This window comes from Megalobrama amblycephala, linkage group LG5, assembly GCF_018812025.1.
Source record: "Megalobrama amblycephala isolate DHTTF-2021 linkage group LG5, ASM1881202v1, whole genome shotgun sequence".
Taxonomy (NCBI): domain Eukaryota; kingdom Metazoa; phylum Chordata; class Actinopteri; order Cypriniformes; family Xenocyprididae; genus Megalobrama; species Megalobrama amblycephala.
Genome location: NC_063048.1, coordinates 13321889 through 13348426, shown reverse-complemented (window position 1 = coordinate 13348426; position 26538 = coordinate 13321889). Strand labels below are relative to the sequence as shown.

The following is a 26538-nucleotide window of genomic DNA, read 5'->3' as shown; positions in this document are numbered from 1 at the left end:
TACTTAGTGGCTTTTCTTTCCTGAATGAATCAATGATTTAATCATAAAGACAGTCATCCATTTAAAAAGTCCTCACTCACATACTATTTCTGTGCATGTAAAGTGCATATGTTGAACATAAAATGTCATTATAAATTTTTTTTAATTAATTTTTTTTTTAGAATATTATTATTTTAGATACTTTTGTGTAATATTTATACAAAGAATTAATACGATTATTTATGACCCTGTGTTTTCCCATGCTTTGACCGCGTACAAAAACTAAATTATTCAAGCACAAATAACTGAATTATTCAAGCACAAGGGCTTATGGGTATTTTTCTCAGCCTTGATTTTGGACTTGATCTTAATTATATGGATTTTGAACAAAGAAACTGTAGAGCACTGTATTTATTTGAGTTATGGTTCAGAAATGTGACATTTGAAGTGTGTTTAATATTTCATTAATACTACATTGGGGTTGGGACCTACAGTGCTGTTTGATATTTAGGTACTAAGTTACAAAACATTGTTATATCCTGCTTTCCCAGACATTTGTTGTGTTTTTTGGTACCTTAAAAGGTTTCAATAACATATTCACATTACCTATACAGACATAAATACACATATCACATTGCAATGTACATATATGTGGGCAAATGTCTAGATGTTTACACTCTATAAGATAATTGAGTGGTTATTGATGATTCAGTCTATGTATTCTAGGTCAGTGGAAAAGTATCCATTAAAGGTAGAACACCCTCCATTTGAAGAGATACCACCCTTTTACTTAATGGAACATTTTAACCAAGACAACCATTAGTGCTTGAAACCCTAAAATCTAGAAGCTTTGAGACACATTGTATGCGTCTCAATAAGTCCTTTCTTTTCTTCTTCTTTCTGTTTGTGGGGCTCTGTCCTCATTTGAATGCTTATCAGGTTAAGATTCACATTAGCTGGGTTGTTTGAAGCTGGCAGCTAATTTATTAAAGAACATCCTCCATTCTGAAGGCAGGCACTGCTTTTGAGTAAACCATTGGCACTCCTTTCTCTTTATGAAAATGTTCTGCTGCATTTCCCTTTTATGTCTTAATCTGAAACATATAACAGAAAATATCGGCGAGCTCATCAAAATGCAGAAAGGCACACTTAGTTTTCTTAATTGTTTTAAAAGCCTCACAGTCATTACATGTCTGACATAATAGCGCAAGTCTAGAGCATCTCCAAATCATTCAAAAAAAGAAAAAGGTAATAACCTTTAAGTGCTTTCGGAGTAAAACCGTAATGCAAACAGAATTCGTGCTCTGCTTCTGATATTAAATGCATTACTTCTGAATAATTTCCATTCAAAAACAGAGACATATAAGTGCAAATGAGGTTCAGTTCTGTCTTGTCCGTGAGCAAAAGATTGCACCTATAGCGGCATTGCATCTCCAGCTGTGACTTGCCGTTCTGTATTGTTGCGATCTGTCAGAAGTTAATGACGGATGCGTCGCCTGTAACGGCAAATTCATAAATTCTTATGCATCTGGGTGAATCTTGCATATACATTACTTGCTGCTGCCCCGATGACTTGCCAAGCTGTCAAGGGAAAGATTCGCTGAAGTCGACGACTCAAATTGAGAATGAGAGCCGTAAAGGGACTGTGTCTGCAGAAGATGGAGGGGAGCGATATATTGTGTGAGTGCATGATCTGCTCCAGGGCCAGATGTTCCACTTGACAGGCCCCTTGAGTGGAGGGCAGTTCTGCCAGCTGTCTTCCTTCCTACCATACATGCAGCCATTTGTTGGTGGAGTGTTGAAAGCAGGGGGAAAATCAACAGAACAGCTTTGCACCACAATCCCACCATTGCAACTGTTGTGGAAAACAAATAGTCCCATGAAATTGCAGTTTACCCAACTTTGCTTTTGTTTACGCCAACACCGTTTCTGCATGCACCGGTCAAATCCGAAAGAATTATTGCCCTGCCTCTATTCCAGGTGAAGCCTTTCGCGTTTACCTTTTCCCAAGTATAATGCAGGATAATAGCAGAATTCATTCATCAAAGGCTCCTGCTGTTATTCCCTGGAAAGAGTTATATTTAACTTGGATAGGTCACAGCATTTTCCAGCAGGCTCTGCTGAGAATATGAGCCTGAAGAATTATGACTTTTCTGACCCAGGTGTGGGCATTATTCATGCTTAAGATCTGATCGCTAGTGCTACGAGAACTCGAGTAAGAGCAGCCGCTGACAACTTAAAAATGTCAGGACTTTTCTCAAAGTCTTTGGCCTAGTTATGAAAACTTGAAGAGGACATTTTAGTGGCATGTCATTGGTTTCTAGTACTAGCAGCGTATGTGGAATTGATAATGTGCTTTTTATCTTGCTCTTTTATCTACTGCATTTGGAATTACATGAGTGAATTGTGAATTTCACTAAATAGAAATAGAATGAATGAATGAATGAATGAATAAATAAATAAATAAATAAATAAATAGAAGTTTAGAAAGAACAGCAGTTATTTGAAATTTTATTTGATTTTTTGCAATGTAAAATTATTATTATTATTATTATTATTTTACTGGCCCCAAACTGTATATATAGACCTCTTTCATTTATAATTCACTTTGGCTGAAAATGCATGATAGCAAAATGTGTCTTAAAGGGTTAGTTCACCCAAAAATGACATTTCTGTCATGAATTACTCATTTTGTTCCAAACCCTTCATTCATCTTTGGAACACATATTAAGATATTTTTGATGAAATCCAATAGGTTTATTATCTCCCATAGAAAGCAATTTAATTACAACATCCAAGGTCCAGAAAAGTAGTAAAGACATCATTAAAATAGTCAGCGTGACTACAGTGGTTCAAACTTAATGTTATGAAGCAACCAGAATACTTTTTGTGCGCAAAAATAACAACTTTATTCAACAATTTCTTCTCTTCCCTGTCATTCTCCTATGCTGTTTACGTTGTATAGACAGTGCAGCACTTCCAGGTTCTACTTCAGAACACCGACTCAGTATTTTTGTTTTGTTTTTGCGCACATAAAGTATTCTCTTCGCTTCATAGCATTGAGGTTGAACCACTGCAGTCAAGTTGACTATATTAATGATCTCTTTAACTACTTTTCTGGACCTTAAATGTGGTAATTATGTTGCTTTTTATATATATATATATATATAAAAACGCATTTTCTAGCAGTCATCAGTGTGCAGTAGTTTAACTGCAAAACTCTCACTATCTGGCCACTAGTACACACACAATGCGAGTGGATGTCTGTTTATCACAGCTGACACGCAACAAAATGCTTCACAAAAAGTAATGCGCAGATGATGAATGAACGACAAGGAAGCACGAAAAATGAGCGTACAGTACACAATAGTAAATACAAACAAATGTTTGTTGTTAGTCACAAACACCACAGCAGTTTCAGACAATGAAAACCTAGTGTTACTTACATGATAAGGAATCAAAGCAGCCTCCACGGTTTTCCCACTTAGCTCTCTCCAGCGCTGAAAAGCTTTTCTAATATAAACGCGGGTCCTAAAGCGCTTGCCCAGGCATAAACCTTCATTCCAGTGATATTCTTTTGAGCTGTCCCATCTCTTGTTCTGCAGTTTTTTTGTCTTATTTTCAAATCTCCCTCTTGCTCGTTCTCTCTCCTTGACCGTCATACGCCCCCTAATGCTGATTGGATAGACGTTTGTTGTTGGTATCAGCCTGACTAACTTCCAACAGTGTATTTGAATTAATACTCACCTTTAAGTCCACCTTTAATATTCAAAGACTTGATATTAAATGGGTTCTTCCGCACACAGTTCCATAAAAGCAATTAATGTCTCTCAGTTTAAATGCATCAGAGTCAAGCCCTTAGTAATACAAGCTAATCTTTGCATCCTCTTGTTGTTGTTTTTACAGCTGGAACAACGTATATCTTTGGGAAAGGAGGTGGCCTCATAACCTTTAACTGGCCAGCCAACGAGCGCCCGAGCACCCGTACGGACAGGCTGACAGTGGGCTTTAGCACCTCGCTCAAGGATGGCATCCTGATCCGCATCGACAGTGCCCCCGGCCTGGGAGACTACCTCATGCTCCACATTGTAAGTCAGAGCTTTTTCTAATGTCGACCTTAACCCCAGTCTAACCCTAACTTGATTGGCCACATCTAGAAATGTCAATACTAAAGGTCAACAACAAACATTTTACATTTGAGCATCTCTACAACCCTTTAACATGTTTGGAAGTAAATTTTATCTGAAAGAGTATGCCTGAGCACACAGTAGTGATGTGTAGAGATCTGAAACCCTGTTCACACTGGATGTGACCAGTAAGCCGCAGTATGTCTACACTGGACATGCTGAAGCTGTACATCATCTCAGAAAGGAATAGTTCACCCAAAAGTAAAAATTATCCCATAATCAGTGTTGGGGAAAGTTACTTTTAAAAGTAAAGTATTACAATATTGAGTTACTCCCTAAAAAGTACTTAGTTACTTTTTATGAAAAGTAATGCATTACATTACTTTTGTGTTAGTTTTTCTCACCTGGACTGGGCTTGCTTGTTTGTTTTTTAATAACAACAAAAAAGTTATATTTTTGGCAAATTTAAAGGCCCTTTTCACACCAAAAGTGAAATGAATAACCCTCGGGCTGAAGGAAATGCAAATTCACGCCTGTTCAGTAGAGGGCGCAACTCAAACAAACCTTTCAGCTGTGCTGCTATTCTGGATTCAAGAAGATTAGGATGCAGAAGAAGAAAGTTCAACACTCTTACTTCAGCAATAAAAAAAATAAAATAAAAAAAAAAAACACAAATGTGATGTTCATCTAAAGGCATTTTTGTTTAATCGTATGGTTGAATTTGATTATCGAAGGTCAGCAGCAAAGATATCGTTTAATAAAGTGAGATTAAATACATAAAGGCCCAGTTTCACAGACAGGGCTCAGCCTAAACCAGGATTAGGCCTTAGTTTAATTAGGATATTTATGTAACTTTTATAAACGTACACTAGAAAAAAAAGTACTGGTGTGCATCTTTGAGACAAAACAATGGCATGGATATATTTTAAGATCTGTCAGTACAAGTTGCTTTCAGTTAAAACAGCTCAAACATGCATTTTAGTCTAAGACTAGCTTAAGCCTTGTCTGTGAAACCGGGGGAAAGTGTATTAACTATTAACTATTGCAGATTTGTTTAATATTCTGAGATTGCATTTCACTCTTTATTCATTTTGAGGAATACTGAATGTTTTCATGTAAGTGATATGAGTAAACGCATATTCACATTGTAGTCTAGAACTACAATAACCATCATGTTCACACAGCACACACAACACCTCAGCACTTTATTTCTCTCAACATGAGGACAGGAGAGCTTTCAGTCAATAAATGGGAAAACAAAGTAAATTTTGAAAAAGTAACTTAGATATTTTGTTGTAAATTTAAAAGCAATGTGTTACTTTACTAGTTACTTGAAAAAAGTAATCTGATTACATAGCTCAAGTTACTTGTAATGCATTACCCCTAACACTGCCCATAAATTACTCACCCTCAAGCCATCCTAGTTGTATATGACTTTCTTCTTTCAGCCAAACACAATTGGAATTATGTCAAATAATATCCTGACTCTTCCCAGCTTTGTAATGACATATAATCACTGGTCGAGTCCTGGTGGAAGGGTGACCTCTGACACTAATGCCAGTCACAAATTAGAAGTTTTAAAGAAATTTTGATATAAGAGAAGAGGAGCTACGTCATACTTCCTTCCACCGGAACTCGACTCTCATGAACGTGCGTATGGCCATTTCCGGAAGCAAGTAATTTTAGTTTATAAAGTTTTAGATATGGAAATTTTTCTTAGCTGTATTGATTATAACAAGACAAAATCTGTCGAAATGGTGTTCTCATTCTTTGCATTTTATAGAACACACACAACATCACTCACAGTGGATACCTTGTGGGCGGTTTCTTTTTCTTTTCATTGCATTTCCTTGTAAATAATCAGTCCAGGAATAATGATCTCTCTCAGAGTGCTCTGTTTTGAGTTGCACAGCTTCACTTTTCCATTAATCTTTGTATTGTGTCAATGCCATAAAAGTTTGTCACTCCACAGCTACATTATGAAAAAAAAAAAAAGCGCCATAACAACTGTGAATTACTTCAGAAGTGGTGTGTTTTATTTTGCTGAGCTGCACAATGTTCTTTTCAGATTATTAAAAATCAATACATACACCACACAGAAGCCCAGAAGCATTTCTCTACATTTTATCCAATGGCGAGGGCTCTATTTGGCCGGATGTGTCCATAATGTAAATAATTTAACACTCATGTAATGGATGCTGGTTTGGTAATTAACCTGCTTTTCTGAAAGACAAAAGGATTCATTTTCAGACAATGTTTGTCACCAAGGGGTCTTTTACTTATAAATGAACAATGAGGTCATTAGTAGTGTGTATCCTTTTTTTTTATTATTCATACTGTACATACAATATATGGCCAACAGCATATGGGCACCTAAACACAAACTCTGCTTTTTGAATGTTTAATTTCAAAATAATTGGCACATACTTTCATGTCATACCACTGAAAAATTAATTATTGATGCTTTTTATTATTTCCTGATTTTATAAACAGTTCACCACATATCCGAAAACTTCTGACTTCACAGTATAGAATATTGCGATTATATGATGAAACCGATAAACAAATAAAAAGTCATATCTTATTACGTTTGTACACAAACAAGTGACCTTGTAGTTTAATGGGGGACGGCTGTCTATTTTTTGTCAGAATGTGAATAGGGAATATTTCTCTGGCTATCTCCATCTGTCCACTAGTTTTATTGTGGCCCACGTTGGTGGTCCACTGGGACTCTTGCAGCTCTGTAATGGGCAATATAACTAAGGGCATTTCACTAAACCCTCACCCCCTGCCTTTACCCTTTATGACACACACGGACACACATACACACTCGCCCTATTATAGCAGTGTAGCACTGATGGAAATAAGCCTCTTCTGCCAAATGAACTAAATCTAGAGCACAACTCTAGAGTAAAGGGAATTAAGTATGCCCGTATTTCACAGGCTGTTTCAAAACTTACATAACTAGTGATTGGGAGTTGCCTTTGATTAGCATGTACTGGTGTGGAATTAATCTTTGCATTTGGAACACTATACAGGGCATATTACGTCTTTGGTCTCTTTTTAAGACCTCGGAACACGAATCCCTTTTTTAAATTGATTTTAAACCGCTAATGTGTTTATATTCAACGTTAGGAAGAGTATTACAGTAGGTGACGATGGATCAAAATATCACTGCTTTATTTTGGGCTGATTGTGGAAGCCTCCCTCCGCTCATTTCTTCTGCGCTGATAATGAGTGAGATATTTTCAGCTGTAAAAGACTGTCTATCTTACACTTCTGAACTGAGCGGCTGGTGACACCATGGAATAACTTGTTAGACAGTTTCAGACAACAAGGGAAATGTCAGTGCCGTTGCCCTTCAAATATGCCACCTCTGAAATGGCAAACTTTGTGATGGATTCTGCTAACAGATTACTTAAACCATATAATCTATCAGGGTCAAATTAATATAAAAAGTTAGAGCTAAAATATTGCTTCATGACCTAGCATGGGTAGTTCACCTAAAAACGAAAATTCTGTATTATTTATTTTCCAAAATATCTTCCTTTATGTTCCACAGAAGAAAGAAAGTCATACAGGTTTGGAATGACATGAGGGTGAGTACATGATGAAAGATTTTTCGTTTTTGGGTGAACTATCCTTTTAACTCTTGAAAGAAATGACTTGCATCTCCACACATGCTGCATCAAAGCAGGGAACATCTGTCCACTGTAAATTTTGGCGTTTCTCACACTTAAAGTCATCTGATGTGTCTTCAGTCAGAGGAAGTGAAGATACAGAAGTGCCATCTGCTTCTCAACATGTATTCTGTCCATGTGACACATTCATCCAAATCGCATAATAGGTCTTGTCACACCCTCACTTCGTAGTCCCCATAATCTTAAAGTGAACATAAAACATGACTCAACCCATTCTGCATATGTAGTGTGATATATTTCTGAATGAAACGGGTAAAGGTGAGTGGGACGGATGGATTTTTTCCACTGGAAAGTGGTTTGATCAATTTTCTGTCTTTAAAAAAAGTATTTTCACATCTTAAAGGGATAGTTTGCCAAAAATTAAAATTTTGTCATTACTTACCCTCAAGTTGTTCCAAACCTGTATGAGTTTCTTTTCTTTTTTTTTATGTTGATCACAAAAGAAGATATTTTAAAGATACTGATAACCAGACAGTTGATGGCACTCATTGACTTCCATAATGGGAAAAAAAATACTATGGAATGGTTCAATGGGTGCTGTCGACTGTATGGTTACCAGCATTCTTTAAAATATCTTCTTTTGTGTTCAGCCGAAGAAAGAAACTCATAGTTTAGAACAACATGAGGGTGAATATATGATGACAAATTTAATAGGCCCCTTTAAAGGTGCTACAGAGGATCTTTTCGTCGACTCAGAAACTGTTTACCACCGGCATTCGCTGTGTCGTATTAGTGGATTCATTATGTCGGACTCACCGCATGTAACTCATAATCTGCAGTTGTTACTCCTGTCTCCTGACAAAAACATTGCATGCGGCGCCTGTGGAGTGTGGAAAGTTACTGGAGAGCGCAGCCACACTCGTCTCTCAAAAGGAACGTCACGGCAGTGATTGACAAGCCAGAGGGCCAATCTGCGCAAGTCTCCCACAAGGAACGTAATGGCAGTGATTGACAAGCCAGAGGGCCAATCGTTTATGCGATGAATAATTAATATTATTCCTTTCAGTTCACCTAATAAATAGTCTTTTATCAGTTAGTAAAGACAGTTTCAAGTAATATTGCAAAAATGTATAAAACAAAACATCCTCTGTAGCACCTTTAATAGGCCTCTTCATAGACAATCAGTCAGAATTTTGTACACACCTGAAAGAATGTTTCTTATGATCCAAAAAATGTTATGCAGAGTTGGCGCATCCTAATCTTTACTAGTTTCGTTCTCTCAAAAGGAAGTGGTGTGCCTAAAATCCATGGACAGAAAGGTGAAACATTTTTAACTCGATAATCTGTAAAATTTCCAGCAAATTCAAATTTTTCACATAAACACACACGCTATAGTTATAACTAGTTATATTGAGGGGTTTTTTTTTTTAGTTTTGTTTTTTATTATTGTACATGCACATGGAAACAAATGAACATTACTGCAAACATTTCTGTATAATCAAATTCTTAAATTGCTCTGATACAGATAAAACAGCTGCCTTCGAAGAAAACCACTGAATCCAAAACGAGTCATTTGGATCCCTTTTTTTTAGCATTCATATACTCCCTTCCCCTAAAACTAAACCTACCCATGACAGAAAATATTTTTAGATTTTCAAAACAAACAAACAAACAAAACATCAGTATGATTTATAACTGTTTTCCTCATGGGGACCAAAAAATGTCCACAAGGACAATGATTTCGGATATTGCCATCTTTGTGGGGACATTTTGTCCCTATAATGTACACCGTAAAAATAATTATTGGTTTAACTTAAAAAAAGTAAGTTACCTGGTTGCCTTAAAATTTTTAGTTCATTGAAATTTAATAAATTTAATACACTGAAGGTGATTGATTTAATTAACAGAAACTCAAAATATTATGTTATCTGGACCACAATGATTATCTAAGCTGATTTTACAAAAGAAAAAATGTTGTGATACCAAAGCATGAAAATAATTTTTTTTACAGTGTAGGGTATACCTGACCCCACACCACCCCACCCCCCATACACACACACACACACACACACACACACACAGTATTAGCCTCTCTATAGCTACTGTTTCTGTACTACCAGTAAAGCATCCTGCCAGCATGTTTGCCATCTGTTGACCATGGAAGTCTCACATGGGAAAACGAATGCACTTTTGTAAGTCGCTGTGGATAAGAGCTCCTACTAAATGGCTTTAATTTAGACATCTTCTGTTGAGAGAGAGGGAGAGGTGAGGAGAGACACTCGTGAAGATGTCCCTGCTGTTCCAGCTGATTGTAACACACTCATCACGCATTCATTTCAAATTGCCATTCTGTTTCTCTGTGCTCTGTAAGAGTTAAACACTTAAAGAAAGTTTCAAATGACTAAAGTTAAATGCATTTTGAATTCGCTTCGTTCCCTAATACGAACAGCAGCGCCTGCACAGCATTACGTATTTGTTGTAAGTCCGTCGGATACTCATTAACAGCAAATGGCTTCCCTCCACCAGCTGCACAGCTGGAAGTAAGTGTGTAATTAGGGTAAAATACTAAGCGTTTCTACAAATTGCTTGCATTCCCATGTTGTATTACCGCTACACGAGTGGATGGGATGTTTCAATTTGCTTTAAAGGTCTTTTCCACCCCCTACAAAGCAAAACATTGCCCGTTTTAAATAATGCTAACCAATGTCTTTTCGGTTTAGAAACAGGCACTTTGGCCAAATAGACGGGGGCCTTAAAATGACATGGTCCAATGATGGGCCAGTCATTTTAACTGAATTACGTCGCTGGGTGCTTTCCACATATCGACAGAAGTGGGAAAGGATAAATGGCTCCGACACCAGCAGTCTTTGCCACCAAAGCTGTTGACTGAAATCCTATAAGAGAGAATGATTTAAGTGTACAGAAAATCAATGGTGTTGATCTCTTTTAATCAGTGAGCAGCATAACTACACATTGCCTGTTGATTTTCAATCCTGCAAACCTCCCTGCGCTGAATGGCCCCTGCCACAAGCATCCCATTCCACTTCCATTCAGCCTTAAAGTGCAGAATGATTTTGAGTGAGAAAAGTGAGCACAATTACCCAGCTTGTTCTATTTGCTGCTCGGAGTTCACAGTTTCTATGCCAAAGAGAGGGGGATATACTTCATTCTGACAGACTCTAAAGACGTGAAAAAACGATGTGACTAAAGCGAAACGCTTTGGTTGTGTGGGGTCTGTGGCTCTTTTTTTCCTCCTAAGTATTATAAATGCAAATATTTAAGTGCCTGTTGAAAGTAGAAATCCACAGAGGAATTTGTCGCAGGTAAATGGGTAATTTATTGATGTCTTCACATAACTAATTTTCAGATTTGAGCCATCAATCTCATGAAATAGTTTGTTATTGACATTTTTTCTGCTGCAAGGATATTTGCATCAGGTTTTCATGGAGTTTGCATAGTGTAAATAAACTGCATCTGCTTCTGATTCTGTGCACAGTGCATTGTATGAAAGTACAGACATTTCTAATAAAGACTGGAGCGTCTCATAGTTCTTGCATTTAAGAACAGGGTCTTTTAGGGAGTTTTATTTGAGGCGTTTTGGGTTTACAACTATTTTACATATTTTATATACAATTTTATTTATTTAATAAAAAGTACTAACCCAATAAGACCCAATAAAAAATATTTAATTTAATTGAAAAAATGGTAACATTAGTTAAAGGTGCCCTAGAATTAAAAATTGAATTTACCTTGGCATAGTTAAATAACAAGAGTTCAGTACATGGAAATGACATACAGTGAGTCTCAAACACCATTGTTTCCTCCTCCTTATATAAATCTCATTTGTTTAAAAGACAGGAGAATCTCAACATAACACCGACTGTTACGCAACAGTCGGGATCATTAATATGTACGCCCCCAATATTTGCATATGCCAGCTCATGTTCAAGGCATTACACAAGGGCAGCAGGGATTAACGTCTGGATCTGTGCACAGCTGAATCATCAGACTAGATAAGCAAGCAAAGACAATAGCGAAAAATGGCAGATGGAGTAATAATAACTGACATGATCCATGATAACATGATATTTTTAGTGATATTTGTAAATTGTCTTTCTAAATGTTTCGTTAGCATGTTGCTAATGTACTGTTAAATGTGGTTAAAGTTACCATCGTTTCTTACTGTATTCACGGAGACCAGACTGTCGTTATTTTCATTTTAAACACTTGCAGTCTGTATAATTCATAAACACAACTTCATTCTTTATAAATCTCTCCAACAGTGTAGCATTAGCCGTTAGCCACAGAGTTCTATCAAACTCATTCAGAATCAAATGTAAACATCCAAATAAATACAATACTCACATAATCCGATGTATGCAGGCGGCATGCATGACGAACACTTTGTAAAGATCCATTTTGAGGGTTATATTAGCTGTGTGAACTTTGTTTAGCAATGATAGAGCGAGAGCTCGGGAGGGGGCGGAGAGCGCGAGCAATTAAAGGGGCCGCAGCCTGAATCGGCGCATTTCTAATTATGCCCCAAAATAGGCAGTTACAGAAATTAATTTAAAAAAAATGAGGGTATTTTGAGCTAAAACTTCACAGACACATTCAGGGGACACCTTAGACTTATATTACATCTTGTAAAAAAACGTTCGATGGCACCTTTAAACATTAGTTAATATATTAACTAACATGAACTAACAATGAGCAATACATTTGTTACTGTATTTACTAATCTTCATTAACGTTAGTTAATGAAAATCCATTCATTGTTTGTTCATGTTAGTTCACAGTGCATTAACTAATGTTAACGAGATTTTAATAATGTATTAGTAAATGTTGAAATTAACATTAACAAATTAATAAATGCTGTATAAGTGCAGTTCATTATTAGTTCATGTTAACTAATGTAGTTAACTAACTAACGTTAACTAATGAACCTTGTTGTAAAGTGTTACCGATAAAATATATAAAAATATGTATTTAATAAAATGTGTGTATATAATTATATAAAATACCAGCATTTTGCAGATACTACAAAATTTACAATTTGTTATTTATATGTATACATTATATACATATGTTATTTATGTGTATACATTTAAAAAATAAAGGTTCTAAAAGAGGGGTTTCATAGCAATGCCATGGAAGAATCATTTTGGGTTCCCTAAAGAACCTTTCAGTGAACAACTCTTAAAAGAATCCCTTTTTTCTTAATGTGAAGAACATTTTAAGAATCTAAAGAACCTTTTTACAACATAAAGAACTTTTTGAGCAAGTTTCCATGGGTTGTTTCATCCAAAAATGAAAATTCTGTCATTAATTACTCACCCTCACGTCGTTTCACACCCATAAGACCTTCATTCATCTTCGGAACACAAATTAAGATATTTTTAATAAAATCAGATGGTTCAGTGAGGCCTGCATTGCCAGAAAGATCATTTATATTTACCAGAAAGGTACTAAAAACATCTTTAAAATAGTTCATGTGACTACAGTGGTTCAACCTTAATGTTATGAAGCGACGAGAATACTTTTTGCGCACCAAAAAAAAAAAAAAAAAAAAAATCAACTTTATTCAACAATATCTAGTGATGGGCGATATCAAAACACTGCTTCATGAAGCTTTGAAGCTTTGTGAATCTTTTGCGCCAAAATCACATGATTTTAGTAAACAAGGTTTTGTTACGTCATAAGTGTTTCAAAATTGTAGTAGTTCATCTGACTTTGGCAGTTTGATACGTGCTCTGAACCACTGATTCATTTCTGGGTGAATTGATGGAACCATCAATGCCAATGAAGAACCTTTATTTTTAAGAATGTATTATCTAAAGCAAAAGAAAAATAGAATTCAGTTTTTGAAGACCTTTGGATACTTAGTTCACTCAGGTTATTTGGTTTGTGGAACAATCCCCTCAATGAACACATGGGGCATAAAACAAGAACATGTTCTCCATTGATGCCCTCAACAAAGAAAAAACACCTTAGTAGCAGCACTTTATTTTCCCTGTGACAGAAATTCTAATAAATTTATTCATTGAAAAGCAAGAATTAAAGTGGATAAAATATAGAAAGCTGGTGAAGTTATTTAACTCTTTTTTTTCAGTTTTTTTTTTTTCCCCCCCAAAAGTGTATTTCCATAATCCATCTGTAGAGCTAATCAACAAACAATCACACATGGCCTTATTCCAACTGTAGCTTATGAATGCAGGTGCAATACAAAATTTCTGCCTCATTTTCCACATCTTTCCTTCTACTTGTATGGCTGTTTAGTACCTGCACATTTAGAAGCATGTGCTAGTTTAAGTGCACAGCTGGTTTGGCAGCTCTGATCAACTCTTTTTGCTGTATGTGTGGTCAATGTGGTAAGAAAGCCCAGCTGGATAAATGAACTTGACATAAAAGAGGCTGTTCTAAATGCGTTCTGAGTTTCTGTTTTCATGGTCACCCTCATCAAAAGAATCCAGCTTTAATTTCCCATACTGCTGAGTTATGAATCAATATTTCAGAGTCTAATATTACCTTCTAATGTTGTTTGAAAATCGAAACACTCTAGGATTGTAGCTTAAACCTTCATCTGGCCACCTCTATAAATAATCACTCTCTTATTATCAGAAATGACACGGTCCTTTGCCACATATGCATACATGTTTATATTGAGTATTAATCAAATCAGTTATTATATTCATTGAACTTAATGCACAGTATATTTATTTTTTATTGACACACACTATAAGTTCTAAAACAATAAAAGGGTAACACAAGACAGCAAAAATAAATACATAGGTAAGTAATACATACAAAATAGTTAACCATGTATAAAATGCAATCATTATACAAAAATGTATTGACTTTTATATAGTTTTGTTTGTTTGTTTTTTAGAAAATCAATATTCTGTGTACAACCAAAATGTGTATTCTGTAGCAAGTCTATATTTAATATATTTTTCTCAGCATGTGACAGATATTATTAGCTTTATATTACTTATATCACTTCATATTATGAAGATGCTCAGTGCTGAACAATAAAAAACAGGGAAAGAGACAGCTTCAGCAGAATTATTTTTTGTATGTTTTATAGTAAGTTTTCTTCTGCTGTTGTTACACTATTGTGTGAAAATAATTGGATGTGTCAACCAAAATAAGAAATGGATAGACACAGACCGACCGATAGATAGATCGATAGATCGATCGATAGATAGATAGATAGATAGATAGATAGATAGATAGATAGATAGATAGATAGATTGATTGATTGATTCATTCATTGATCGATTGATTCATTGATTGATCGATTGATCGATCGATCGATCGCTTTAGATATTTCGCTACTGTGCATCCAGGGGTTCTTTTGCCACAGACTTGGGGGTATAACCACTGTATCCTATATGTCTACACACAGTCACACTTTTTTCAAATCAGCAAATTTAAAGCAAATCAGTTTACAATTAATGCCTTATTTGGGGTCTGTGATAGCATATTCTCAGGCTCCGCAGTGGCTACAGGCGAGGATGAGAGTGGTGTAACGCAATCCCCCTAAGGTATTTTTGATCTGGAAATTGCGTTAAATTGGCTAGAAGTTGAAAGCAGATAAATGCGAGCCATATCTGAAATGGAGCATTATGTGAACGCAGATGGAGAATAAAAAATGCAGATGCCCTGGAAGGTCATTCCGATCAGAGTGCATTGATCCTCAGGGTTCAGTTTAGGAAAGTCAGACACGTAAACAGGGAGGAAATCAGCGCTTCCTCGTGGGTTTTGCTCAGAACGGTTTGAATTTCAGTGACTTCCCAGTTTTTTTTTTGTTTTTTTCTTCAGTTGTCTCATTAACCTTGATGTTGATTGGTACATGCACAATTCTGCTCTGGCCACCTGAAAAATGTGCACAAGCCCATGTTAATGTATTCCAACTAATGATAATGGCAAAGCTTCCCCAGCGATCTTCCTGGCAATTCCAGAAGGACTGCCAACAAACCTCAACTCTTAATAAAAAAAAAAAAAAAAAGCTGGCAGCCGCAGGGCACACATTTGCATTATTTTGTCCAGCCACATGTTTTAATCTATGACAGGCTTGCCACTCCAGTCCAGACCTTCCCTACATGACCCACTTTCCGCACAGCATATGCTGTCAAGCGAGATGTGCAGATTTATGAGCAATCAAAACCGCTCCAGCTAAATAAACTGTCCGATCTCCTTGATGGCACAGATGAAAGACACAGGTGCCTCATCTCATACGCTGAGGCCATTTCTATTGGATTTTCTTTCTTCTTACCATGTACGCTTCTATATTTACTGGAAATTTCGGGGAGGGCGAGACTGGAAGTATTATTTCCAGAAGTACTTCATTGTGTCGCTTTGCATTCACCTCACGAAGATGGTAATTGTGTGTTCTAGGAAAAATTGCAGTCTGTCTGACTGCCTCCCCTGCAATTCAGTAACCTGGGGGTCTGTACAGAAATCAGTCAGGAAATGTGTTCATTTGGAGTGACCTCCCCTTCAAGCTGTACTTTCAGATGGGGTGAGCGGAGCTGTGTTATCCACATGTTTTCCGCTCCAAAAAAAAAAAAAAAAAAAGGATCAAGCTGAATTAAATTGAAAAATTTTTTTTTTTTTTTTTTTTTTTTTTTTTTTTTTTTTTTATCTTTGTGTGTATTTTAATAATTTGGTTGCAATCGATTAAATATTTTAATTAAATTGATTTTAATGACAGAAATGCCAGTTAATTAATCATAATTAATTTCTGAGAAAAGTCCTCAAATTAAAAAAAAAAAAAAAAAATGCAAATTTTATATTTATAATTCTATGCTTACACACCATTCAAAAGTTTGGGGTAAGATTTAAAAAGAAAAACAAAAATTATTGAAAGGATGCATTACAGAAAGGATGCATTATATTGATCAAAAGTGACTTTTAGGGTGCGTTCACACTTGTAGTTTGGTTCGTTTGTTTCATTTGGTCCGGACCAAAGAAAAAAAAAAACATTTAGTCCTGGTCCGATTAGCGTTCAGATTGGCAATTTTATCACCGAACCAAAAGATACCGAACCTTAAGGCATAGGGATACATTCACAACGTGATTGGTCGGATTTTATGACCTATTGCCTATTTTGAGACGGAACTTACCGAACATCCAAAACAATGCTGTTTTCTGAGGTAAATGCCCTCGTTGTGTGTGTGTGTAGCGGTGCGTAGCCTGCATGTGATGGTATTTTGGCCAGCTGGAAACTCGTGAAGAGCTTATAAAATGTGTAAAGTAGTCAAAACAGCGGCGGGAATCCATCCGTCACACACACAAATGATCTGCTGCGTGGAGACACGCGTCTGATGCCTGTGATGGGCAAACTCGCGTCTATGACGAGAAAAACCGACATGCGTGAGGATTCTGTCTTTTTAGGGTCTCGTCTTCCTGTTTTTGGTCCGTGTTGCGTTCATATATCATTCGAACTGCACCAGAGTTCGTTTGGAAGCGGACCGAGGCCCATCTTTTCAGCGGTCTCGGTCCGCTTGTTTGGTGCGCACCAGGGTTCGGATGGCAGCGTTCACATATGTTCAAATGAACCGTAATAACCGAGCAATTCGCACCAGGGTTCGTTTTAATCGAACCAAACATGACAAGTGTGAACGCACCCTAAGACACATTTATAATGTTACAAATGAGTTTGAATAAATACTGTTCTTTTGAACTTTCTATCACAGGAATAAATTACATTTTAAAATTGTAATAATATTTAACAGTTGTCCAGTTTGTTATTATTTTTATTTATTATTTTTATTTTTATTATTATTATTATTTACAATTTTATTTTTGATCAGATAAACATCAAATAAATGCTACCTTGGTCCAAACGGTCAAACTTTTGAATGGTAGTGTATATAAAAATGTTATTGAATTTATATATATATATATATATATATATATATATATATATATATATATATATATATATATATATATATATATATATATATATATATAATTACACTAACATTTTAATTGTAAATGTTTCTACTGAAATTGTATGCAGTGCTGGATTGGATTCCTTTCTTTGCACTTACACGAACAGCTAAAGCTTGAGTTTTTCTGTTTTTGCTCTCATGAACTCTTCTTGTTTCATCACAGTGCTCTGTCTCAAAATGATCTAATAATGCTGCATAATGGTATATAACGAAATCATAACCATAAGGCAATATATGTTTCTTCTTCAGTGCTGTAAATACAAAAGTACTTACACTGGGATTTATTCAGCTTTGATTTATGGATGTCTCACAGAGATAGATAAGTGCACCTGTCTGTTTCAGCAGTGTTGCTTGTGTCCAGCGGGCATCAAATCCATATTATATACAGCAATTCACTAGACCTGGTGTTTCCCACCACTTCTCTGCAGGATTTACCCCAAAACCAGAATCATCAACTTATGCATCCATCAGTGTCTATTGAAAATGCAATGTAATATTCATGTGTTTCTCCTCTCCATTTGCTTTTTTTTTTTTTTTTTTTTTTAGAAATATGCTTTTAGTAATGCCAATCTGAATTGAAAAAGGAAAAAAATCCTTTCTGTTAATAGAAAAATTGATTGCCAAATGGATTTGTCCGTTGATTAAATGATCAAATTTCCTGAACAAGTAGGGTTTGAAAGAGTCAAAGCTCTTTGTCTAGAGATAATTTTTAGAGAGCTACAGCTGTACCGAGGGAAAAGTCATATTTACAGCATGCTGTGAAGTTGCTGAACTTTCCTTTTCATTTCTGAGGTAATGCATGTGATTTGAGTCCTGCTGTGATTTTAAGACCTGTGGGGAAAAAAGTTTTAAGTGTTCTGGAAACTAAATTTCCCACAATCCACAGTAGGAGACATCAGTCTTAAGAACAACCTAACAATTACTAGTAGCCATCTGACAGGTTAAAATGACCTACTCGCACTAGGTATCGAGTGGACTTCTGAATACTTTGACGGCTGAGTTGAGGAAAAGAAAAGAGTTGTTGCAGATAAACCAACCTAAAGAGTTCTTTCTGATATTTGACGCTTGAAGTCCAGAGGCTTCACTTCTCGGACTTCGATTCTCTGGGTTTTTTTATTCAGCTTTTTCCTTTTGTAGTGAAAAAAGTCAGTTTTTATTTTTTTTTTTCTCTCTAGCTGCAAGCCTGGATGGCTGATAATCAAGAAATGGTGCGGACCTGCTCTATCATTGATTTTCAGGGAGTCGCTCCAAAGGTGTTGCGAAATGTATGATCCAGTGTAGTGCAAGTGAAGACCTACAAATCCGTCTTTTAAAGTTATTGTGTCAAAGTCAAAGAGAAAAGAGATGAAAGCAGTTAAGGATCGTAGAGAAGCCTAACTGTGAAGCACCTTGGCGAATTCACACCAGTGACAGCTTTTTTGAGTTAAACGGCTTTGGTTGGCTTTACCAACAAGCAGTAATGACCTTTCACATTTACATTTATGCATTTGCCAGATGCCTTTATCCAACGCTACATTCAAAGGAGACATTTGTATCAGTTCATCTATTCCCTGGAAATCAAACCAATGCCCTTGGGGTTGCTATAGCGCCATGTTATTTGAATGCTAATTTAACTACCTTTTACAATATTTTTTACACGTTTCCCATTAAACCCACTTTTTACATTTGCAACTGCCTGGCTTTTGGTTTGATTTTGAAGAAGTCTTCGCCACTTCATAGTCGCTCCTTTAAACTTGAGTAATTTGTAAATGAATTCTTAGGTCATAAAAGTGACACTGAAAAACTGTGTTGCATCAGCTCCACTTTTAATGAGATAGAAACTTTGTGTAATTTGTGATTTCCAGCTGTTTGTTTGGATTACACTGCTATGCTTCTTGGCTTGTTGAATGGAGAGAGCCGTCCATCTTATCAAAGTGTTAATGAGTGTTTGCTAATCTTTTAGTAAAGCGCTTGAAATCATTTTAATTACTTTAGCGTGTCCTCCAAATATTGTATGCAAATATGCATACGGAGTAGTTGTGCCTACCTGGTGCACTCTAATTATTGGTTTTATCTTATACATGTTTAACTGCTTAATTAGCAAAAACTGAGTGCATTTTCGTGTACCGTATATGTTAATCCTGACTCTGTGATTATCAGTTCTGGTTAGAGGTACAGGTGATGTCAGACAAATCTATCTTCAGCCTGGCGTAGTCTTCTGCTTCTGTCACCGACCAAATCACTGCATCCATAATTTAGAAACACTACATCACTTTGAGTAGTTCTTATCCCTAATGACTGCTTTGTTTGCAGACAAGCCAATGAAGAATGACAGTCCTAAATGGCTTCACATGATGGCAATTGATATTTAAAGTCCAGCGGAACGAATTATGGCACAGCGCCAGCCTCGCTTTCAGTGAGAAGCTGCTTAGAGATAATACAACAGGGGCGTTGCTAGAGGAGATCTAAGAAAAGCATCACATATGGTTAGAAAAGCATACTAGACTTTGTTAAAAAAAAAAAAAATGCACACTTCTTTTTAACGCACTATGAGTGGGAAAGGTGTTTTACAGAAAATCTAAATCTGGATCCATCCAGATGATATAAACTAGTTTGTGCAGAAATAAACTCAGTGCATGTTATACAAAGTGCATCACATCACTTTTTTATTATTTATTTATTTATTTTTTACAGATATAAGGTGGTGTACATTTGCAGCTGATGATTAACTTTCAGCATAAGAGTTGCAGCTTTAGTAAAAATAGAAATCTAAGCAGAGAAATTTAGTTATCTTTCAAAAGTTTTTTTTTTTTTTTGAGACATTAATACTTGCATGAAGTTGATCAAAAGTGACAGTTACAAAAGATTTCTATTAAAATAAATGCTATTCTTTATTATATTCTACTCATCTTATAGTTGTCAAAAGTACTGACTTTTGTACCAAATTTTAAAAATGTGATGCTTTGAGTGCTGTTGAGCGGATTCGTAAATGCCTCTGATTGGACATTGTGTTGACGTGCTCATCGGATATGTCTGTGATTGGCTACAATGATCAACGCACGGGAAGTGTTTAAAAGCATACGGAAGTGTTTGAATTTAAAGAGCATTTTGAAAGCAGGCGTCTATCAGGGGACTGGTCTGCGATAGACGCCTGCTTTCAAACGCTCCCGTGTGTATCTGTGTAAGCGCTCGGCGAAGATCGTCATTGATGTCTATTTACAACATGTTTTGAAGTGTTGATCATTGAAGCCAATCACAGACGCATCTGATGAGCGCGTGAACACAATGGCCAATCAAAGGTGTTTACGAATCTGCTCGACAGCGCTCACATTTTTAAAATTTTGGTACCGAAGTCGGTACTTTTGACAGCTCTACTTCAAATAATCCTGGAAAAATATGGTTCAGTAAATATTTTTTAAAGAAATATATACTTTTATTTAGCAAGGATGCATTAAATTAATCAAAAGTGACAGTAAAGACATATTTAATTTATTCACTTCAGATTCCTGAAAAAAAAGATCAGTTTCCACAAAATTATTAAGCAGCACAGCTGTTTCCAGCATAAATCCACTAAATCAGCATATTAGATTGTTTTCTGAAGGATCATGTGACACTGAAGTAATGATGCTGAAAATTCAGCTTTGCCATCACAGGAATGAATTACATTTTCAAATATATTTAAATAGAAAACAGTTGTTTAAATTGTAATAATATTTCAGAATATTATTGTTTTTACTGTATTTTTGATCAAAACAATGCAACCTTGAGCATAAGAGACTTCTTTCAAAAACATTTTAAAAATCGTAATTACCCCAAATGGTATATGTAAATGAAATGTAATTAAAGCCACTGTTAACATTCAGCTTAGTCCAGAAAATCATTACAGACTGCAGTGTTTACCAGATCTGCAATAAACAAGTTACTTCTATAAATGATAGGGTGTTGTCAGGGGGCTTTTATTCAAAACACACACAGAAGTGTGTTTGATTGCATCTATTAAATACACGTTCTTTCAAAGGCTAAAAAATATTCTAATCCACATATTAGGTCCCGATAATTGCACTGAAAATGCAAATAAACAATTAATGTATTTCCCCCTCTCTTTTAGCTTCATTCATTTGTTCCATTTATGAAGGTAATGATGGTTTTATTTTCAGGATCATAGTGAATTGATGTCTTTTGAAATGCTCCCTCATCAACAACACACTCACAACATGACATCATGAAATCTATGCACGAAAAATCAAAGTTCATAAATTGTGATCGCTGCATGCACATCGCTGTGATCGAATCTGGATGAGGCACAGCATTCATTCAAAAATGACAGATGTCTTTTGTGAGTGAAACATGTCAGATCAAACTTTGTGTTGTTCCACATGACGACTTGCAGAATGTGGCAGCTGCAGTAACCATGGAAACAACTGCTTGGGGGTGACGGGGGTTAGAGCGAGGTATGGAGCATATCTCTCGTTTTCTCCAAGTCTGCTTTGAAAATGAACTGCCTCTGAAAGTTCCTAACTAAGCTTTATGTCATAAACATCCTCAAAAAGTGGGATTCCTTTCAACCCCACTCCATAAACCCTTGATCACACGGCGCCACTTCTTGTTAGGGTGAGAACATGTGTGAGAAGATAAGCAGGTCAAACATACATGGAATACACGCAGCCACTTACCCACATCACATTGAGCAGCATGTCAAGATATACCCTTTTGACCCACCCCTCTCTCACCATCCCTTGAGAACCTCTTTATATCTCTTGAGATGTCACAATGCCACCATTGTGTGCTGCTTTTTCAGCAGTATTTGTACAGCAAGTATTTTTCCCCTTTGTAAAGAAAAAAAAATCATTAAAGTTTTAAAGGGATAGTTCACCCAATAATGAAAATTCTGTCATTAATTACTCGCCCTCATGTTGTTCAAAATGCATAAGACTTTTGTTCATCTTTGGAACACAAATGTAGACATTTTTAATCAAACATGAGCGATTTCTGTCCCTCCGTTGACAGCTATGCAACTACCACTTTGACACTGCAAAAAGTTCATAAAGAGATCGTAAAACTAATCAATATGAATTGAGCAGTTTAGTACAATTTTTCTGAGGATACACAATCACGTTATACACTAAACATATTTTACTGAGGCTTTTATTCACATATATACATGTATCAACTCACACATCAGTTGAAGCTCAAGCTTGCTTGCATGATGTGCGGGAATCAATGAGGTTCATTCACGTTTGTTACGCGCTCATTGGAGCTTCCGCAAGAACCAATGAGGTTTGTTTTCGTGAGTCAAGCAGGTTCGGTTGAACTTCTGTTTAAGTTCGCTGATCAATGATTATATAAGCCTAAATTCAATCTGTTCTTCATATAAAGTGATCGAGTCTCTTCAGAAAATTTGGATTATATGAATTTTATTAGGGGACGTTTACACTACACCATTTTCAACTAAAAACGGAAAACCTTTTATGCGTTTTGGCCGTTCATTTACAAAGCAGCAGCGTTTTGGGGATCCACAAAAATGACTAAAATGTTGTATTATGCATGCCAGGCCAGTAGTTGGCAATACAAGTTTGTAAAGAAACACTACGTGCCTATAGACTGAACATGTTATATGACGTCACTGTTTTCACAAATTTGCATTTCTGTGGTTTACATGGAGATGATAATGGTATTGTTTTCAAAAACTTGCGCTTTGAAACCCATTTTCAAAAGTTTGCATTTTTTTTAGCATTTGTATAAAATGTTAGCATGACTACGAGTGTGATATTGCTTTTATACAACAGTTCAAAAAACAAAAAGTTAATATTGAGTAGACCTACAGTAACTTACATTTTGTACACAATATTATAAGAAAATAGTTCATTCAAAACTGCAAAATTAAACTTTGAACAACAGACAGTAAAGCAGTCAGACATTGGTTCTCCAGACACTGCAAAAAAAAAAAAAAAAGAAAAGAAAAAAAATGTCACACTTTAGTACTTTTTTTTTAACAATACAATACAAACCATAAAACAAATAATAATACATGCAAAATATGAAATTACACCATCTACTTCAATTTCCAGGAACACACAGTCAGTTGTTTCATTCTTGAATGAATCAGTGCTTTTGAATGAAACGGTTGAATGAATGATTCAGTGACTCACTCATAAACACAGTCAGTTGTTTCATTCTTGAATGAATCAGTGCTTTTGAATAAAACGGTTGAATGAATGATTCAGTGACTCACTCATAAACACAAGTCAGTTGTTTCATTCTTGAATGAATCAGTGCTTTTGAATGAAACGGTTGAATGAATGATTCAGTGACTCACTCATAAACACAGTCAGTTGTTTCATTCTTGAATGAATCAGTGCTTTTGAATGAAACGGTTGAATGAATGATTCAGTGACTCACTCATAAACACAGTCAGTTGTTTCATTCTTGAATGAATCAGTGCTTTTGAATGAAACGGTTGAATGAATGATTCAGTGACGCACTCAAAGATGGTCACTTGTTTCAATATTGAATCAATATTTTTGACAGTCATTTGTTGCCATCTATTGCCATATAGATGTAACTTACAAAAATCCTCACCACTAATGCACAAAGTTGTAGGTCTCTATTGACAGAGAATTTCTCTGTGGAGAAAATGATGGATTTTTACTTCCAGAACCAAATCACTCGGTTCTGATCATTTTCTTGTGGAAATTCTAGTTTATGGTTTTTCCATCAGTTTCCGCTCTAAGCTAAATGCCCATCCTGCATCTCATTAGCATTTTTTTTTTCAAGTGCTATTTGAATTAGTGGCTCAGAAGTATGAGTTGTGTTTTTAACGAGATGTAGCTCACATAATCGGATTGCCCCCTCCGGGTAATGGTGATCTAATTACCAATAAAGTGTAACGAACCATCAGAGTGTAGATGATTTTGTGACGGCTTGACTTTCTCCTTCAGATTTCCAGTTGCACTGGAGAGAAAACGCTAGTGGTGCATGCCATTTCGGCACGTTTTTTTTTTCCGCCACACTTCACCCTGAAATAAGCTCCTTCTCATTCTGTTGACAAAGCAAATTAGAAAAAAGAAAAAAAAATAGCATCCCTCATTCTCCCAGCTTTGCTTTGGTCTGCAGAATGGAGTAACATCTAGTGGATGTCGACTCAAGGTGGAGTAGTTTGTGTTAGATAACATTTTGACTGATCAGCATCAGACTCAGACGAAACATAAATGTCTTTGTCTTTTGACCTCCCTGAGGATGTGGCTGCTCATATTCTGCTCACATGACAGATCATACTTGATGTGATAAGCAGCTGCCTTCTTTTTATTTGTATTTTCTTCAGGATTTGCAACAATTGTTGTGAGATATCTGATCCTTTTGACTTCTCATAGCGTCTTTTATATGTCCTGTATATTAATATTTATACACTCAAGGTCTGTGTACATTACGGAAAGATGAAAAATTCTAGTATACGGTGAGGTAGAGTGCTGTAAAGAGCTTTGAATTGTTGTCTTTAGTTTGTTACCTGTAGACCATAAATCATGTCTCACATTCAGGTACTTCGGACCTTTTTTTTTTTGTTTTAAAAAGGAAGAAAACAGAGCGGTGCTGCCCTTGAAACACTATTCCTATACCCACATTACAATAAGACCATTGAAGGCCGTTCAATCTCAAACTCACTATGTTTTTCTTTTCAATTGCATATTTGTACTTCTGGAAGAAACTTTGATTCAGTTTACCGTCAGCAAAGTTTTCATATAAGCTCTGCCCTCATGTTGTTTTTCGTTTGCCGTATAAGAGTGTCGATGAAGCAAGTTCTGGGTAGATTAAGTATTGTCTGGCAGCTGTCTGTGTTTTGTGGACCCGATAGCCTTGGCAGGCAAATCAGCAGCTAGCAGTGAATTAAAGAGTGCTTTCTGCCTCATCAACATGTTTGATATCTCTATAAACTACTCTGGAAACACAGCAGCTCTTCAACGCAGATGTCCCACGGACACCAGGCTCCCTCGAGATTTCGCCTGTATCAGCAAACCTAATTGAAAGGCTGTGGGAAATTGAAAATCTTCTGTTGGTAGTTTAAGCAGCAATGAGCGACTTAAAGGACTAATTGTAAACAGTTTATTTGGGTTCAGTTGATCCTGGACTGGCTCATTGTTGTGCTGTTTAAAGGGATAGTTCACCTAAGAAATAAACATTCTGTCATCAATTGCTCGCCCTCAAGTTGTTCCAGACCTGTATAAATTTCTTTGTTCTGCTGAACACAAAGGAAGATATTTGGACGAATGTTTGTAACCAAGCAGATCTCGCCCCCCATTGACTACCATAGCAGGAAAAAATATACTATGGTAGTTAAATGGGGGTGAGATTTGCTTGAATTTTCATTTGGGTGAACTATCAAATTTAAAAGGCTTTCATAAGTGTCAGGCTGCTGAAACTTCTCCCTCCGTGCTGGTCTAATAAGTGTGACAAACAAAACATCATAAACATAATGCTTCACTTTTTCAGTAATCTGAAGTGAAAGTGTCTTTATTATACTATAAATGCTCTAATAATGCAACAAAGAATCAAACCATTTGTTTCTTAATTACCACTATGTATTGTGCAGTGTTGCAAATCCATGTCCATTCTGTTTACTGCAACTTGCTAATTTTCCATTAAATGTATCCCTTAGCTACAGAGTTTTTAGTCTTTCTGCACTTGCTAAACGACACGCCAAGAGAAACAGATTAAACTGAAAGTAATGAAGTTGTTCCGAAAAAGATCCCACACTATTTAGCAGCAGACTTGAAGATATTGACTCTTATATTGATGAAACAATCAGCTACGAAAAATTGTCACTTCCATTTTCTCTTTACTACCAATTGAGGAGCA

At 36.1% G+C, this 26538-nt stretch overlaps 1 protein-coding gene across 1 annotated transcript in view; it reads left to right on the top strand.

The window, feature by feature from the left end:
• The window catches only part of nrxn3a (neurexin 3a), a 376344-nt gene that overhangs the window by 279141 nt on the left and 70665 nt on the right, over positions 1–26538 (top strand). The window contains 1 exon segment of the mRNA XM_048190779.1: positions 3886–4067. Within this exon segment, the coding sequence (XP_048046736.1) occupies positions 3886–4067 (182 nt within the window).